The 18,047-nt window shown below is 49.0% G+C and overlaps 1 protein-coding gene across 6 annotated transcripts in view; it reads right to left on the bottom strand.

The window, feature by feature from the left end:
- Nucleotides 1-1,196: 1,196 nt before the first annotated feature.
- Nucleotides 1,197-18,047, bottom strand: part of Atp2b3 (ATPase plasma membrane Ca2+ transporting 3) — a 70,766-nt gene continuing 53,915 nt past the window's right edge. For 3 of the 6 annotated variants that reach the window (XM_059251261.1, XM_059251258.1, XM_059251260.1), the window contains exons 20-22: nt 17,513-17,695; nt 12,639-12,792; nt 2,123-2,256 (exon numbers count right to left, since the gene is read on the bottom strand). In XM_059251261.1, coding sequence (XP_059107244.1) covers nt 2,231-2,256; nt 12,639-12,792; nt 17,513-17,695 — 363 coding nt within the window. In that variant the 3' untranslated portion in view covers nt 2,123-2,230. Of the gene's footprint in view, nt 2,257-12,638; nt 12,793-14,519; nt 14,714-17,512; nt 17,696-18,047 lie in introns of those variants that run through there. The other 3 variants (XM_059251264.1, XM_059251262.1, XM_059251263.1) reach the window with 3 other exon arrangements.

Raw genomic sequence — 18,047 nt, 5'->3', positions numbered from 1 at the left:
GAAAACCTCGGGGCCAAGTGACAAGCATGTGTGGGAGTGGAGTGAGATGCTAGACATCTTTCTGCAAAGTGTGACACTCATAAGTTCAGAAGGTGAAGGAACCTCAAGGGCAGGATGCTGCCCATTTCACTGGTGTCATTGTGGGTGTCCAGATTCAGGACCTAGAAGCACAAGGGAGAGTCAGTTTTCCACTAGAAAGAGACTCATCAGCTTGGGCTTCCCTGCAGGGCAGCAGACATTAGACCTCTCTCCTCTGCCTTCTTCCCTCAGGTTATCATTTTTTTCTAGGAAAGCAGGCTTGGTACAGTGGATGCCCACACTGATGGGATAGGTTCCTGGATCCCAGACCTTGCTTTCCTAGCCTCGCCTGCCTAGGTGGGCCCAAGTCCTGTAGACCCTGTGCTTAGCCCCCCACAGGCCTAGAAGAGCCACCAGCAAGAGAACAGCAATGACAACAGTAATGAAGGCCATTTTTCCATCAGGCTCTGTTTCTATACTGTTGCCTTCTGGGTTGTATTTCCCCTGTGGGCAAGAAGACCTGGGTTGGAAGCATGCTTTGGTGGGTGGCACGCCCATGCCTTGGCAGACATGGAGGTGGTCCAGTGAGTACTCACTGTCATTTGCCAAAGCACAAAGTGCAAGTCTAGAGGAATGACAGAGATGAACCTGGATTGTCCTTGCAGTTGGCATCTTGATTTTGATGACCCCTCTTCCTCAGGTGGCCTTTGTAGCGGTTAGGCCTGGTGTCTGTCTCTGCTCTATCACAGCTGTTCCTAAGGTTCTTCACGCTTTCAAACTTGGACAAAGAAAGCCATTAGCCAAAATGAAGGTGTTGGAAACGAAATGGGAGGAAGCCAAAACTAAAACCTGCTTTGCTTCGTACTGGGGGGGGGGGGGCTATTGTCATCAATACTTTGGTATTTTCCTTTTAAATAAAATGCCATTGAAAAGTCTTTTTCCTCTGTAGGCAGAGGTCTCAAAGTGCAAAGGTTCTTGCACAACACACTCCAGACTGCCTCCTCTGGAATCAGCAGGGTCAAGCATGGACATCCTCAGGCCAGGTGCTTGGGGAGGGAAGTACAGCACTGAAAGGATGTTCTTGCAGTCTTGTTCCCTGAAAAGAACCTTGCTACATTCAAAAATGAAACTTCAAAAGGAAAACGCCTGGTGAGAGGAATGGAAATATCATGCCGATAAATAGTTCCTTATTCTTTAAATATGCATTTGCCATATATATATATGTATATGCATATAGACACACATACATATAGACACACGCACACACATGCGGTTTGCAGATGGGTCTAGTGTGCTTTGCAGTAGAAGGTACCTTTGCAGGTGGCTCCCTCCAGTGGCCGGTCTGCACAATGACTGCCTTCTGTGTGTGTGTGTGTGTGTGTGTGTGTGTGTGTGTGTGTGTGTGTGTGTGTGTTATGGTAAAGTTCCAAATAGGCTCAGCTAGCCCCTGCCATGCTGCACAGCCCAAATGGTGAACACATGGTGAAACTAGTGTTTTTTAAAAAAGAAGCATCAGTAGAAAAAAAAAAAGATGGAAAGTGCATCTTGTCTCATGCTCTCTTTTTTTTTTCTTCACATTGGGTGAAGAACTTCCTCTCCTCCCTTTTCCTTCTTCCTCCTTCCTCCACCTCCTGGGAGCCTAATGAGAAGCCTAGTGGGGCTGTGCCCTTATTGAATGCAATTGGCTTCTTGCAAATACCGCATAAGAAAAGTCTTTAGCCTCTTTAGCAGGTTTTCCCTCTTTGGCAGGTGCAAGGTTCCCCTTTCTGTGTGTGTGCATGTGTGACTGTGTGTGTGTGTGTGTGTGTGTGTGTGTGTGTGTGTGTGTGTGTGTGTGTGTGACTCTGTGTGTGGGTATGTGTGTGACTGTGTGCATGTGTGCATGTATGTATATATGTGTAATGACAGAAGTTCTGGTTAGAGGGATGTCTCCATGCTGTGGAGTGGGCTCCCAGGCCTGGAAGAGAATGCTGAAGAGGTAGCTGACTTGGTGACATGCGTGGTCAGGTAGATGCCGCTGTCTATGGCGTTGTTGTTCTGGTTAGGGGGTGAGGGAGGTGGGGCCCTCAGTCGCTCTTCATTTTCATCCACATCCGTGTCATCGATGAGCGGGATGTTGTGGGTGTAGTCATTGATCAGAAACTCGGGCGTTGCCATGAAGTTATGGATGCAGCTCTTGGATTCCGGTTTCTCAAGGCCTTCATAAAGTGAGCTACGGAATGCTTTCACCACCCGGATCTGAAGTGGAGGGGGAGGGACAGACCCCACATAGGAGATGGGAAGGGCAAGGAAGGGAAGAAAAGGGAGAGGTAAGGGGAGGGGAGAGGGGAGAGGAGAAAAGAGGGAGAGGAAAGGAGAGGAGATAGTCAATGGGTAGTTGGTGCTGGAAAGTTGTGCCCACATCAGGGGCTGGTACATTGTGTGATGAATATTTACACACTGGGGGACTTGTAGGGAATGGGGTGGCTTTGCTAGACTGTGGTAAGGGTTTACAGGTCAGGGCCTTGGTGTTGAAAACATTCTGACAGGGGTAGATATCCTGGAACAATAGGCTGATGTCTGCTACCTTCCTGATCCTTACCCTGGGAACAGGAATGGCTTAGGTGACACCTGAGGTCTTTGATCAATTTGAATTCCAATTTGGTGGAAGACAAATATACTGAGATTCTCCAAAGAGTGTGCCAGTGGCCACTTCTGCACCTGCATCTTAGTTCTTCCTTCAGGGGCACACCACACACTTGAATTCCCATTTCCGAAAACTTCTCAAGCTTCTCTAACATTGTTGTTCCTGCCTGGCCCTCTTTCACTTTACCAGTCTTGGTCTCCAGGTTAGGGCCGGTGGACTCTTACTGTTAAGAGTCCCTGTTACTTTTCTTCTCTGTCCACATCTCTGTGTAGTACTGGAAACCATCTAGGAATATGGCAGAGCTCTGGGCCTAAGAGTCCACTGGCCCTAACCTGGAGGCCAAGACTGAAAATGGCCACACTTGGATTTGCATGTACCAAGCCTGCTCCTATTCACCTGTATTGATCTACTAGTTATCCTCATGGTCTTCTTATAGCTCAGGGTCATAGCTACATGTGTCTGATTGGGTCTGATTAAAAATTGGTGCCCTCAGCAGCCCTTTGCAATCTACCTTTCTGGCCCTTCTTCTCCAAATCATCTCCCTCCTCTTCTCCTTATTGAGCTTCTGTTCAGACAGCCCTGTGCTTTGCTACATGCTCCTTGTCCATCCTACTCCTGTCTTCAGTTCACATCAGCATTATATTCTGCAAGGAAATGCTTCCCACAGTGCTTGGACCTGCCTACCACTGTGGCCACATGCTCTGAGACAAGCTTGCATCCCCTCCAGCCTCCTGTATCTCCTGCAGGACAATGCTTTAGAACTTGCCTGAGAATCAGCCTCTTCCTTCTCTGGCTTTTCCATAGTCACTCACACACTGACTCCAGTTTCATTATTTTTTCAAGCCACAGAACTGCTGCCTCTCTGATGTCTACCTGGCCCCATATACAGGGCTCCTTCCTGCTTCTAAAACCAGAGGCCAATGAATAGGCCTCTGCTAGATCTCACACAAGCCAGTTCCAGCACTGTTGCCCATATCAACTGGCCCTACTGCAAATACAAAGCCAGTCCTGATGGCCTCCAGGTAGTGTAAAGGACAGTGGAAAGACTGCCAATTCTCCAGGAGGGTAACTGGGTTCCCCAGCTCTAGTTAGTCTCTCCTTGTGTGAAACATTCTAAGTAATTTCAAGGAGCTAGGATTTAGTTTTCATGGTTTAGGTAACATATCTGTAAACTCTGGCAAAAAAAGTGAATGAACCCTGAACCTCTTCTGGTTTCGTAAATAAAGTTTATTGGCGAGCTGCCATGCCCATTCATTTGCATACTGTCCGTGGCTGCTTTCATGCTACAAGGGCAGGGTTGTGCAGTTGCAACAGAGACCTGGCCTGAAAAGCTAAATATGTTTACTCGTTGGTCCTTTATAGGAACAGTTGACAATGAATCATCCGGGCTACAATGAGTCCCTTTCAACCCTCCAGTCAGGATCTTAGGGCTGACAACTCAGCCAGGTCAAGTGCAGTGCTCCTAAATCACTCTAAATGAGGCAAACCTCACAGCCTTTGGAATGGAAAGAAGTAAGCCAAAAGGCTCTAGAAAATTGGGGTTTCCTAAATCCACATCTGAGGTCCAGTTAGGATTTTTTTTCTGTCAGATTGTGGATGGCTAGTTGTTCTTCAGGCCACTATTTTCAGATTGGTTGCTTAAATAGGCTTAACATAGGATTTGAAAACCATTGCCAATTTTAATGAGAAGAAAACAATTCACTTTTTGTATCTAATGCCAATGCTGCTTCATTAATTAGGTTTTCTAGGGCAAGACTGGAATGTTGGTGCTGGGAACATCACCTAACTCCAGCTGTCAGCCATACCATTATGTCACAAAAAAGAGAATGAGTTGCACATTGTTGCCCTCGACTCTGGGAGAATCTGTTAAGTCTTCCAACAATGCCCAGGTGACTGGCCACAACATTCTCTTCAATTGGACCTCATATGGTCAGGCCAGACACCTGTTCAAACCTATCCATGGGTCTCAGCTGCACCTGGCTCAGCTCCAAAGTCTTTCCCTGAAGAGAGAAGCCCTGGCCACAAGACAACCCTCATATGCTGTCATTGCCTCTTGCAGCCACTGCTGCTCTGGTCTGTTCCTTTTGCTTCCTCCTTCTGCCAGATCCAGGGACAGAGTTCCCAATGTACCAACCCCTGGGAATCACATGCATGCCATGTGTGAATGAGTGCTGTGCCTCTTGTTCAGAGGGCCACCCACTCCACTGTTTTGAGTCATCTTGAGGGTAACATCTGAGAGTGAGTCAGCTTTTTCTCCAGCTTCTTTCTTCCCTGCATTGAAATCTGTGGCTAGAACAAACTGGTTTGCTGTTGATCTTATGATTGGGGTATTTCCAACCACCCAAAGGCTGTAGGGCACAGGCACCCCCTGGGAGGCTGATCTCAATCAGCAAAGCAGCAACTGCTGGGAAGAGTGGCCTGTTCTGGAAGGCAGGACTTGTGCCAGATGCCTGAACGTATCTCCAAGACCCTGGGATTCCTTCTCTCAGACCTGACTGGAGTTTGGTGTTTCTGGCCAAGCTGCAGCCAAGGCTGAGCTGAGCCCATGCCATGCCCCAGCTCACAGCCTCCTGCTTGGGTTTCTCAGTGTGCTATGCTCAAAGCTCCTCCACCTCTACTCTTCCCCAGGGCCTTCAGCACCCTCAAGGCCCATGAGACCACCTAGATGTCATCAATGCTTTGAGTACCACATCCATCCAGACCCCCTTTTTACATCTCATTCCTACTGCTTCCAGGTGTCTCTGTTGGAGGCCCACTGGAACTCTCACTCTCCCATCCTCACCAGCTCCTAGCCCATCCTCTCTATACACTTCACTGTCAGCTTGTCCAATGGGACCAACCCCTAAACATCTCACCAGTGTTACTCTCCTCCTCCACTACAGCCTCCATGTGCTGCTTGAAAGCTGATGTTCTTGTTTGCCTTGGGCCTCCATCCTGCCTCTGTGCCTGACACACAGCTTCTGACTAAGGGTCTGATGACCCTATGGTGGCCTGCAATGTCCCATGTCCAGATGATGTTTCCAGGCTTTTTGGTCACTGAGTCAGACCTTGTCACTTCCCTACCTGACTACAAATATTCTTGTAAGTGATGGAAGTAGCCTGGGTGCTGACTGGGGGTAAGAAATCATTGAACTTTAATTTACAGCCCATTTACCTGTAGGATAAAGGATTTTTTGTGTGATTGTTTGTTTGTTTGAGACAGGGTTTCACCATACAGACCAGGCTGGTTTCAAACTCCAGATCCCTTGTTTCAGCACTGCCCCCTTACCCAGTGCTGCAATGACAGGCATGCACCACAAGATCCAGTTCTGCAGGATAATTTTACATAAAAGATGTCTCTAGGAAAGATAAATCACCCATGCATCACCATTTACTTGTTCGCCACCCCAGTTCCACAGTCCCATTCAGCTGTTGCATCACTTCAGCAACCTATCATGGCTAGTGTCCCAAGAAGACTTTTGATACTTTATTTTTTGCAATGCAGTCCCTAACCAAGCAAAGTACTTGATGCTCCCTCAACCTCCCTGGAAGTCCTTCCTAGTCACTTTCCCCTTGACCCTTCCCTAATATTCAGGGGCTGCTGCCTACCAATAGTTTCCATTGCACCTGTCTTCCATTTGTTCTCTCAGCTCCAGATGTGGGTGTCTGAGTCATATCTCATTCCGTTACATATCCTCAGCTCTCAACAATCCACCATTCCCTCTCTTAAAATGACATCCGAATCTTCCACTTCACACACACCCATCACCCCCACTGCTGTGACACCAGGTTCAAGCTGACTGCTGCAGGGACATTTTTTTAATAGTCTCCCTGCTACCCTTATGTTACCTCACAGTCTGTCCTCCACATGGCAGCTGGTTAATCCTTTACAATGCAAGGAAATTACTAGCTGCCTTTCCCACAGAAGAAGACCCATGGCCCCAACCAAGAGCCTGCCTTGGGCTCTCTCATTCCATCTCTTTTACTAGCTCTAGCCCCGACATGTTCCTCTCACAGGGCATTGTCTGTCTGTTCTACCACAAAGAGTCAGTGGCTCAGAGGCCTCAGTAAGCCTTAGGACCCCCTCCTCACCTTTTCAGTAAGCTCTACCCTGTTCGTCCCAGCACCCACTCAGTAACAATAGTTATTTTCTCTTCTGTCTCCTCTCAGTGGAAGCTAACCATTCCCTGAAAGATAGGACTTTTTCTGTAGGGTTCAATGGTGGCTCCAACATCCAGTGAGCTGCTCATACTCAGCAGACAGTGAGTGGGTATAAACTATCTGGTCCATCCTCGCTTCTGTCTCCTATGGTAGTGTCACCCCTCCAAAGTTCTCTACCCACTTGGCTGTGGTCAGCTGGCTGAAACTGTCTGGAACAACTAAAGCTCCCAAACCCAACACCTGCTGGGCTCTGACCAAGTCCTAAACCGTAAATCCAACATAGCTTCTCCCATATCCACTATAGCTGCCCTTTCTCTTTCCATACCAAACTCAGAGAGTCTGTTCTGAGTAACTTGGAACCTAGAATAGCACCCCTAATGCTTTGAATGGTCCCTTCACTTCTCCTAGGAGGTTTATGATCATCTACAGTCACTCCCTTTGCTGATCACCAATTCCTGCCCAGAGGAGACTCACAATGTCTCCTCTCTGTGTGGCCCAGACAGCAGGGCATGCAGAATAAAGGCTGCTAACTTAGCACAGGACTGGTGGATATGCTGCAGACCAAGCCCCAGTTCATAAGCTGCAGTAGGAAGGAATCAAGGATGCTTTAAAGGATGGGAGCTTCAAGCCCTCTCAGGTTACACATGTTCTTGCCTAAACTTTCGTGTGTGTGTGTGTGTGTGTGTGTGTGTGTGTGTGTGTGTGTGTGTGTGTGTGTAGTTTCCATGTGGAGGGTAGGCTGTGGGTGGAAGGTAGAACAAGAGTGTAAAAGCTGGGAACTAAGTGAGAGATATGAGGGAAGGCTCATCCCAGTAACAAGAATGAAAAAACAAATGAGAAAAAAAGCAAAGGCTCCTGAATCACAATGGCGAAAGCAACAGTAGAAAATGCCTGCTACCTTCTCCCCTCTTCTTTCCAATTCCTTGGCCAGAGAGAAAGTCAACCTGGCCACTGCTACCAGAGGTCCCCCAGGAGGTTTGCCCATGCTCTCTGCTCAGTCTCAGCTGCTAAGGCTCATGGAACTCACATATTTCTCTCTGACTCCTTCAACTTTCCATTGCTCTTTACAACCACTAGTTCAGAACCTTCTTGAGAAAAGGGACCTTTCAGGTGCCTTGGCATTCTAGTCCAGTAAGTGTGAAACTGAGGAGAAGCTGGCTAGTTTTTTAAGTTGCTTCAACTGCCTTTGTAAGTTACTTTAACTGTCTTGCCCTAACTGCTCAGGACATGGAAAGTAGACTGGCTCCTGACAGCAGCAGCCTGGCCCAAGCATTTCTCGTAGCCAAGGCCAGCTGTGGTAGTGGAATGGAGTAGGGGTGGGCAGGGAAGGTTGGGGTAGGGAGGGCTTGAATAAATTCCACAAGCTCTCAGCTGCTGGCTGTGTGGCAGTACTCACAGCACCTACCTGCAGGGCCTCAGACCAGGGCTGCATTTCGTTGTGTGCTTTAGTGATTTCCTGGAAGCTTGTTCCCCTGGGATTTAGCCTGTAGTTCCAGAAAGGGTAGGACAGGGCCCTAACAAGAGAACTGACTGATGCCTTTCCTAGTGTGGAGCCAGTGTGTACACTGTCAAGCAGCTACAAAAAATGCCAATATACTCTCCCAGGAAACAAACCCAAGTGGGGTGATTTGGCTCAACATTGATTAATATTTTGACAACGGAGCAAACTTAAGACTGTTTTCCAGCTCCTTCCTTGTTGAGTGTGTGAGAGTGTGATGAGCATGCCTTCCTGGGCTCTGGAAGTTTATGTCCAAGCAAAGCTGCACGGGCTTACCTGGCTGGGTTTAGCTCCCTTCCCCCAATGGGTGAAAGATTTCCATGTTGCAAAAACCCTTTAAAATGAAACAACTGTTGTGATCAGTTTCCAAATTCTTCATCAGAATCTGGAAGAAGCCCCTCTGGTGATATGGTGCTCAAATCTTTGCTGTCCTGCATCAGAAGGTATCTTATCTTAAACTACTGAGACAGTAAACATTCGAGTATAGAGGCCCAGTGCTGCTACCCTAAGGATGGCCTGGACTTGACTGCTGGTTGGAATGAGAGGGTTCCCAGGGTGAACTGATGGGGAATAGACTTTGGTGTTTGGCTGGAGAGGGTCAAGGGTGTGTCTGTGTGTTCCCATGGGAAAGAGACACAAAAGAACTTATGGGCGCTGGAGCCCAGAGAGGCTTCAGTGATGCCAGGATCCAGGCTTGTGTTTCCAAAGATCATGCTTCTTCAGTTCCTACTAGGAGGGAGATACTTAGTGCTCTGGTTTTGTTGCTTGTTAGCAAAGCTGGATGACTGCATAAACCCCTCTCCAGCTACCCTTTTGAGATTCTTGATACTCACTAGGAGAATGAAGTCCTTTAGCCTTAGTGTTTGAGAGTGTGGCTGGGGTGAGAAGGGGCATGATGGACACCCACAGAAAATAGGATTTCGCAGCTCCATTGTTTCCTGAGCTATCCAGACAGGCTGGCCTTCAGGTAATGGTCCAGGTCACAAGAAATGAGGTGGCAGCCATGAGGGGGAAGACAATATGCCCTGAACCCAGAGGATTATTAATGAAATGGCTGTGATGGGACAGCCTGGAGGCCAGGCAAGGGAGGAAAAATAGCTGAGTAGGGTAGAGGCTGCACAGACCATTCTGGAGCTAGGAGTGAGGAGGCCATGGCCAGCTCAGACTGTGCAAGGGGAATGTGGGGATGTGGAGGGACTCTTGTGTCCAGAATCAGTAGCAGGAGAGGGGGTGGAAAGGAGGGAGGGAGGGAGAGAGGGAGGAAAGGAGAGAGAGAGAGAGAGAGAGAGAGAGAGAGAGAGAGAGAGAGAGGGAGAGGGAGAGGAGGGAGAGGGAGAGGGAGACGGGGTGGGGGAGAATGCATACACAGTGTGGGACATTAGAAAGGATGAGAAGAATATATTGAGCCCAAAGAATCCTGGTCACCTCTCCCTCTGGCCACTGTTTGCATTGGCCCCAGTGCACAGGATGAGTGACTTTTATCCCTAGAGAGCCTAAGGCTCTTAGTGGGAATACCTTTCAACAGGAAGCTTATCCAGTACCCAAGAACTACAGGCACAGTCCTCTGGACTCTGTGTGGGCGAAAGGCAATCTGGCCTGGAACAAGTGAAGAGGATGGAAAATTTCTCATATATGGGGCCATGGCTTCTCCTTAGGAAACCTTGTGACCTCTAGGGATAGTCAGGACAGCTGTGGTCAAAACACCTTGCACAATGTTGCACGTTTTTCAGGGGAGCTCCATCATGGCCTTCACCCTGCTTTACTTTCAAGCAGCTTTGGTTCTCTGAAGAGTTACAAGGAGATGGGTAGGGTGAGCTAGTGGCCACTCTGCCAGGCCTGCCTGCCTATGGGGTCCTGGGTAGGTCCTTGCCCTTGTAGGCACCTGTCTTCTCCTGGCTTATGAGGGTGCTGGATGCAGTGATTTGTGAGAGCTCTCAGAATTCAGAAGTTAGGCTCTGAACTCTAGATGGAACTGCTGTATGTGTGACAAGAATAAATTCTGGCCAGTGGCTTCCAGAAGCAAAGCACATCCCACTTGAAGTTGCCAAGGTGACCCAACCTGCTTGTTCCTCCACAGTGAATCTTTCTTAGGCTGTCTACCTTGGTTTGTTTGGAAATGGGACCCCTATACCTTCACAACAGCTCCCTCCTCAGAAGACCCTGCCACTGGCCTCTCACATCTGCTTAGGTTCCCCTGGAATGGCTCATGAACAAACAGCGGGAGGGTAGTGGCTCTCCCACTGTACTTACCAGGTACTGTTGGGACCCAAAGGTGGGAAGGAGGGGAACAGATAACCATGGAAGGAAGGAGGGAGAAAGGCAAGGTACTATGGGCCAAGGAAGAAAATAAAGACCATCTTTAGGGATGAAATAGGAGAAATGGGGGCTGAAGAGGCAGTAGGCTTCACCCTAGGTAGTGGGGACAGGTGAGGAGGGGCCTCAGAGGCTGATTGGCTCCAGTGAGGGCTAAGACCAGAGCTTTGGAAGAGGCTTGGGGGGTGGCATACATAGAAGAGTCTTGTCAACTGCCCTCCCCCTGAGGCAATAGGTACACAGGTAGATGATTGGATAGACAGACAGGTGGGTAGGTAGAAAGATGGGAAGTGCAGAAAGATGATGGCACTGAAAAATGTGTTGGAAGTCAGTGGAGAGAAAAGGGCTGAGCAGATCTGTGTGTCCTACATCCATTCCCCATATTGTTTAGAGGAAAGAAGTTGTTGCTGCCCACCTGGGCATGGCCAAGGTGTGCCAGAAGGTCACGGGCCATTCTATCCTTAACTGATTTGGTAGAGCCTCCTACTGGCATGTAAAGTATCCCTGAGGTCTTTCTTGGTCCCATTTGGGTATACCAGGAGCACTGGCTGCTCTCTAGACCAACAGTGACATGTGTCAGTCCATACCTGTGGCCCAGGTGGGTGGTCCAAGGGGTGTACAAGCTGGAGGTGCATGTGGCCTGTCATTTGGAGAAGGGATGTCTGTGCACAAACATCTATACTGTTCCTGAGGGGCCCTTATCCTTTCTGTAAAAGGCAGAGCAGCCCAAAAGAAGAGCTTAAGGAAGAGGAGGGGCACCTCCCACTGGGGACCTCTCACCAGTTCCTAAAAAAAAATAAATAAAAGAAAGAAAAGAACAGAAAGCAAGCAAGCAAAAAGAAACCGGAAGAGTCTGTGATGGGAAAAAGGTGAAGCAGTTAAGGCCTTCCATCTGCGTGGGAGTGGCATGTTCACGAAGGGAGCTGCTGGGGACTCACTGGAAGGAAAGGAAAGACTTAGCATTGAACCATCCCAGCAGGGGCCCTGGACTCATACTCGAAGGTTTACTGTTCCCTTTTTGAAACCTCTTGAATTTGTTACCAAAAGTAGGCAACCCCCATAGGAGTGATCCCCGCCTCCATGTGGTTGCCTGCATTCTCTCCTGTTGGGGCACTGTAGGGTAACAGGTTCAGCAGTCTATTGTCCTCTTCTTTGTCTTTACAAAAAGATGTGAGCAATTGTGGGAGCTTCTATCTAGTCAGGCCAACCCCAGGGTTCTCTTCAAAATGTGAATTGCGTGGTGGGAACTTGTCATTGAAATGTCCTGGCTTCTCTGAGGAAGGAGTAGAGAGGATTGCACAAGATTGGATTCAGATCCTCCAGTACTGAGGCCTGTTTGGAAAGAGCAAGATGCTTGGGGACACACAAAACAGCACCTGCCTGGCCTCTGAGCTCCTGTTATCAGGCTTCCTCTAACAGATCCTGGCTCAGGGAGGGGCCTACAGGGCAGGCACCAGCTGCTCAGGAGAGGCACTCTTGGTCACCACTGAGCCCACCTGGGGACTGGAGACAGGGGCATCCTTTGGAAGCCACCTCAAGGAGAATGCTGGAAGTTGTCACTTTCTTCTTCGAGGAGATTAGCTGGATTCTTCTGCTGCAAATGATACCACACTGTGGGCCTTTGCCTACTCCAGAAGGGTAGCCCTGGGCCACATGTTTTCCTGACTCTCACCCCAGAACATGGAGCAAGTCCCCAGCCTGACACCAGACACCACTGGAAGAAGCCTGAGTTCATGAAGAACCATGGATACATGCAGACAAATTCAAGAAAAGAAAACCAATGGTAGCAGGGGTACTAAATGCAAACTAAAACCCAAACAAAGCAAAGGACGAAAGGCCTGGCAGTGCTGTGGGGTCATTTCATAAGAGAGTATGGCTTTGGAGAGACACCGTCTGGCGGGAAGGACTGGACAGGGCAGTAAAGAAGGAACAGAAAAGCCACGGTGAGCAGAAATGCAAGACTGGAAAAGAGAAGGCAGAGTCGGGGAGGCTTTATCTTCCCCCAGGTGCCATTTATGAGAGAAAAGGGAAGTCAAGACTCACTGCCAGCAGTGCTGGTGGGCTTGGCGGCAGAGAGAGTTACGTGAGTAGGGGTAGAAAGATTGGTTACGTCATGGAGCTGGCTGAGGACTGAAGACCGCCGGCGCACAGCACCCTGAAATGACCCGCTTCTCTTGAAGGTACTCACTACCTCCATCTGTGGGAGAGAAAATGAGATAAAGGTTGGCTTGCATGGAGGTCCAGGCTACCACACAGGGTGGGGCTGGGTGAGGGCAGGGGCCACACTAGGGACATATGGGGCCAGCAAAGCCTCAGCTAGGTCAGCCCCATCCCTGGAAGCTAACAATGCTTTTGATAAAGCCATGACTGAGAGAGGGTTTGCTGGGCAAATGGTTAGTGGTCAGAAGTGTGGGAGGGAAAGGTAGAAACACACTGCAAACATTTTGTAGGCAGTCACTTGCATTCACAATACGCTCATCCAGAGCCACTTGTCAATAAGTACCTGTGTCTGGAAATACTTCCTTATCCTACTTCAGTAGTTCTGAACATGTTTTCCGCCCCAACACACCTGAGGGATATGACATGCTCTTATTAGAAAGTGGAAGCATTCTCCAGTGGTATGTGGGCTGGAGGCTCTTGCCTGGATTCCTGGGAAATCACTGCCCTTGTTTATGGTCCTCTTAGCAGAGGGTCTCTTGCTCTGTCCTGCTTCACTGGTGTGGGGGATAGATAATCCCCCAGATTTCTGCAGCTCATTGAAGTGAGGGGGACCCTCAGCAGAAGATATATTTAGGCAGAAGAGGGGCTTCCAAGAGCACAGGCTTTGTCTTGTCAGAACTCTTCCTATAGCCCCAGGCATGGAGGCTGGGAGGACTGGGGGGCAACGGTGCCTTCTGCCTTGTTCCCACCCTTTGAGCTTCCTAGAAGATGAAGGGGAAGTACATATGTGGAAGATGAGACCAATGGGAGGGCCTTGTGGATAAATCCCGCTAGAAGCCTCCTGACTCATTGTCTTTGGATTTTCTGACCCTGTCTTTGACTACGACATTGTGACAAACACAGGAAGTAGGGTCTGAAGGAACTGTAGCTGAGCAACCATATCTAGTGTTACGGCACTGGGAGACCACATGCCTAGACTCTGGGAGGCCAGAGGCAAGGCCCACTGGCAGCCTCCTCTCAGAGAATGGCCTCAGTGGGGAGAGAATCTTTGAGGGTGGATCCATCTTCTGGAAAGTACCATGTAGTTCACGGAATAGTATAAGCAGACAAGCCAACATGTATTTCTGGAGTCCAAAGACCCTTTACTGCCTGGTCCACCCAAAGCTCTGCAGTGGGAACTCAGTGGTTTCTAGTTTCCGCTGGCTTTCTGACAGGACTTCTCCAAAGAAGCAGCTTCACTGTTGACACCTTCCTCCAAACAAAATGTCTTTCAACCTTGGATCCACTGTGGAAAGACTTGTCATCCTTCCATACAACCTGCCCAATGCAGCTTTTCACCCAGCATGACCCACTTTCTCACTCTTTTCCTCAAGAGAAGGTAGGCTCTGAGGCTGTGACTGCATCTGTGAGGAATATGTTGTACACGTGCTTGAGTATTTCATGGAAGAAAGATGTTTGATGCGGTGGTGTTGCAGACTCTGGGGTGTGGGGTTGCTTCTTTAGATTTCAGTGTTTCTAGGCTATGGAAAAGACAAGGGATGGGAAACCTGCCTTTGCTGCCTCAGTTTTGCATCAGTCTCCATGGTGTTTTCTGTGATGTCCCCGTGGGATAACCATATCTATGAAAATATCAGCATCACCACCCTACCCCCACCAGAGGCCTCAGCACTGGCCAGGAACAAGGGCTCAGTCATTGGTAAAGAGTCTGATTAATTTATAATGGAATGCAAAAAAGACAGACCACATCATGAACATTCAAAAAGCTACATGTTCTAGGTTTGAGGCACTCTCTTTTATTGTGGAACAGCACCCTAGCATCTGGTGCATTGATACATTAGTATAGAACAGTGGTGAGAGCGGGCATCAAGTTACTTTGTAACAGAAAATGTTGTGCAGGCCTCTGAAATCCGGGGAGCAATTTTGTGGTTCACAAGATCCAGAAATCTTGGGGCAGTTGCCTAGAAAACACATACAACCTGAAGAGCTTCCCACAGGCTTTAGTTCTGTTGTTACAAGCAGGGTTTTTGAATCAAATAGAATAAGTTGAGCTTATTCTATTTGATTCAAATAGTGAATAAGTGACTGGTTCAGTATTCTTGAGAGGCATGGTGACTCTGACATGATAAAGCCACCTTGAAAAGTCATGGGAGTTGAGATCCCATGGGGGAACCAGTGTGGCTTTACTGAGGGCCGAGAAGTGTTCTTGAGGAACTTATACTATCCTTGGCTCTCACTGGCTGATTTTGGGCCACTCCCTCTTTCCCTGGAGTCCCATCTCCTTGCTTGCAAAACATCTACATGGGCATGGAACAGTAGAATGACATGGAACACAAAGACTCCAAGTGGTGGGACCCACTTCTAGTTGGGCAGCAGTGGCATACCCAGGAGCTTACAGACACACAGATACAATATACATTGGTGGCCAGGCTACCACTGACACTAGGTTGGGGTAGGGTTGCTGTCTCAGCAGGTAGAAATGCTAACTCTATCTTGCAGAGTCGGGGCACTGCTGTACTCTATTCCTGTGCTTTGCATCAGAACTGGAGCATGACAGATAAGATCTGCCCTGAATCAGATCAGGATAGAGTACTGGGAGTGGTCACAGTCATAGTCTCCTGGAAGGTACAGTTAGGTGGCCACATGCACATTGGGAAGATATGAGGGCTGTTTTCTGACATTTGCTATGCATTTATGCTAGTGAGTAAACATTTATTACAGGAAACAAGTCAAAGCTACTTATTCTGCAGCCATGCCTGTCTTGGGCACTGTGTTGAAGGCACAGGCTCACCCCATGGAGAGAGGAGGCTTGGGCTAGGGATCTAATGGTGGCTCCCCTTTTCTCAGGATCCATTTGAATCATAGCTAGGGTAACATGGCTCAGATGTGGACCCAGTATATCCCTCCCTGGACACACTGGAGTCGGTTCTCAGAATGCTTGGTCCTTAAGGAATGCCTTCAACTTGGACTTTTTTTGGTGCCACCTCACCCAGTCCTGAAGGATCCTGCTCTCTAAGTAAGTTCCTCAAGGAATTCTGGCATGCTCAGATTCAGTGTCCTGGCCTCAGTTGTGCAGATGGCCCATAGTGGTAGGAGGGGGTAGTATGTGAGAAGGCATAGACTTGGCAACATTTAAGTAGGCTTTTATAGCATGGAAAACGAGCCCTGAGAGTACACAGCAGCAAGCAGGGAGGCACAGCAGTGTGGGTGGGCAGGGTGTACATCTGGAAAAGCAGCACAGAGTCATAGGGATATATAGAGAGGAGTGGAGTGATGCCAAGAAGCTGGAGCTCGAAGACCACAGTCAGAAGCTGAAACTTCATCCTGGGGATAATGGAGACAAGCTCCACAGGCCTCAGGGTGGCATCAGAGGAGCAGGCATGAACAAAGACAGATGGAAGGCAAGGAATGATCCCAGTGGCAGGCATACCCACAGAGCCTAAAAGGGAGAAGAGGGGCACTCTCAGGATAGATACCATTAGATCACTATGGGTTGTACTGGAGTAGCTGTGTGTACCTTGGAGCCCTGAGGACAGCCTGAGTATGAATTCTGGGCCATGTGTGGCAAGACAGCTGGAAGAATACATGGGGAGGGATGTGAATGAGTTGCCAAACAGACTCAAGGAGAATCTAGCCAGCTGGTTCTGCCTTAGCTGGTAAGTTCCCAGAGAGGAAAAGTGATTGTACCTACAATAGAGTAGTGAGACTGGCATCAGAGAGAAGGTAGCCAAGGCCTTGGATGAGAAAAAGGCAATGAGTAAAAGTGCCAAGGTAATTTAGAGGATACCAGCTAGGCCATGGGGAATTGCCTACAGGTCAGTCCAGGAGGCTGCAATGTGAGGAGGTCTGGTGACCCGGTGGGGTGTTTGGGCTCAGACAGTTCCCTAGCAGGCTCTCCCAGGGATTTTCAGCATGGGAGAGTAGGAATGGAGTGGGAGGTAGAGATACCAGGAATATAAAGACAGAGAAGATGGAAACTCAGAAGGAATAGCAAGCTGTCGGTATGAGCAGGGCCAGCAACAGTCCCAGAGGGCAACTGGGAAGCATGGAGTGGAAGAAGGCCTTGGCAGACAGTGGTGAGAGCCATTAGTGGGAGTGGTGGGCAGTGCAATCATGAGAGGGTGTGAGGGGAATATGAAAATAGGCAGCAAGTATGGAACCTTCTAGTAAGAAAGCTGGCCAAGAAAGGATTGGGACAGAGAGCAGTGTAGCCTGGCACATGGGTTTTTTGAAGCCTTTACTACTGCCTCTTGTTGGCAGTCAGATGTTTTGGGGAACTATAGTTGATGGCTTTGGCCTTGACTAGCTTAGCCTATGGAGATTTGGGCCAACTTGGTCTTGCACAGTAATTACAGCAGACTCTAGTGAACAGAGAGCTAGCCAAGGGCTCTGTGAAAGGGACATTTTCCTCCTACACACCCAAATGCAACTTGTCTATTACCTAAGCAGCTCTTACCAAGAAAAGCAGACAGTGCTGCTTTGTATCCCTGAGAGAGCCACTAGCTGCTAGCACATGTTATTATTCAGCTATGAGAGAAGCTACCTGGGTACTGAGGGAAGTGTTATGGAGAAGTGATCTAAGTGGGTGGCCAGCCAGTGGTGGGCACCTCTATGTATAGGAGGGGAACTAGACTCTTCCTCTGTATACTTGGGGGCCAGAGCCAGGGAGTTTCCTGCTGGCTTTGGGGTCTGTATGCCCAGTTTCTGCCTCTTGCCTGCTTTTTAAGGCAGCAAAATAGTCACATGGAACAGCAGCTTACCTGTGTCTGGATCCGGTTGAGGCCCCGGAACCAGAGGATCTGGCCTCTGCGGAGCTCTCGCTCAGCATGGTCGATTTCCTCCTCTCCCTCAGCCAGCTCCTCATCAGTCATCTCGTCCTTCCCAGGCCCATGTCCTGCTTCCTTCAGGCACTTGAGCTGGCTGGTGGGGATGGTGGCAATGACCTGGAAAAGCCACAGTCAAAGGGCAGCAAACAGAGGTGGCCATGACAGCAGGCTCTACTGTGGCCAGGAATAAACCAGGGGCCCCATCTCTCAGAGATAAAGCCCATAGCCCGGGCTTGGCAGACCTTAAACTACTCCTTTCCTTGTAGCAGACTCCTGCTCCACAGAGTCTCATCCAGGGCCAGGGAGCAGAGAAACCAATGTATAGTGTACCATATGAGGAAGACAGTGCTTGCTTTTGGCCACTCCTGAGAAGGATCTTGATGTGCATGGGGCATCCTTCCTGAGAAGAATGGGCTCAGTTGGGGCCTTGGGCCACCTGCTAGTGTATGTATTCCTTATGGGACACAGA

The sequence above is a fragment of the Peromyscus eremicus genome, chromosome X (assembly GCF_949786415.1).
Source record: "Peromyscus eremicus chromosome X, PerEre_H2_v1, whole genome shotgun sequence".
Taxonomy (NCBI): Eukaryota; Metazoa; Chordata; class Mammalia; order Rodentia; family Cricetidae; genus Peromyscus; species Peromyscus eremicus.
This window is presented reverse-complemented; position numbering and strand designations above follow the sequence as displayed.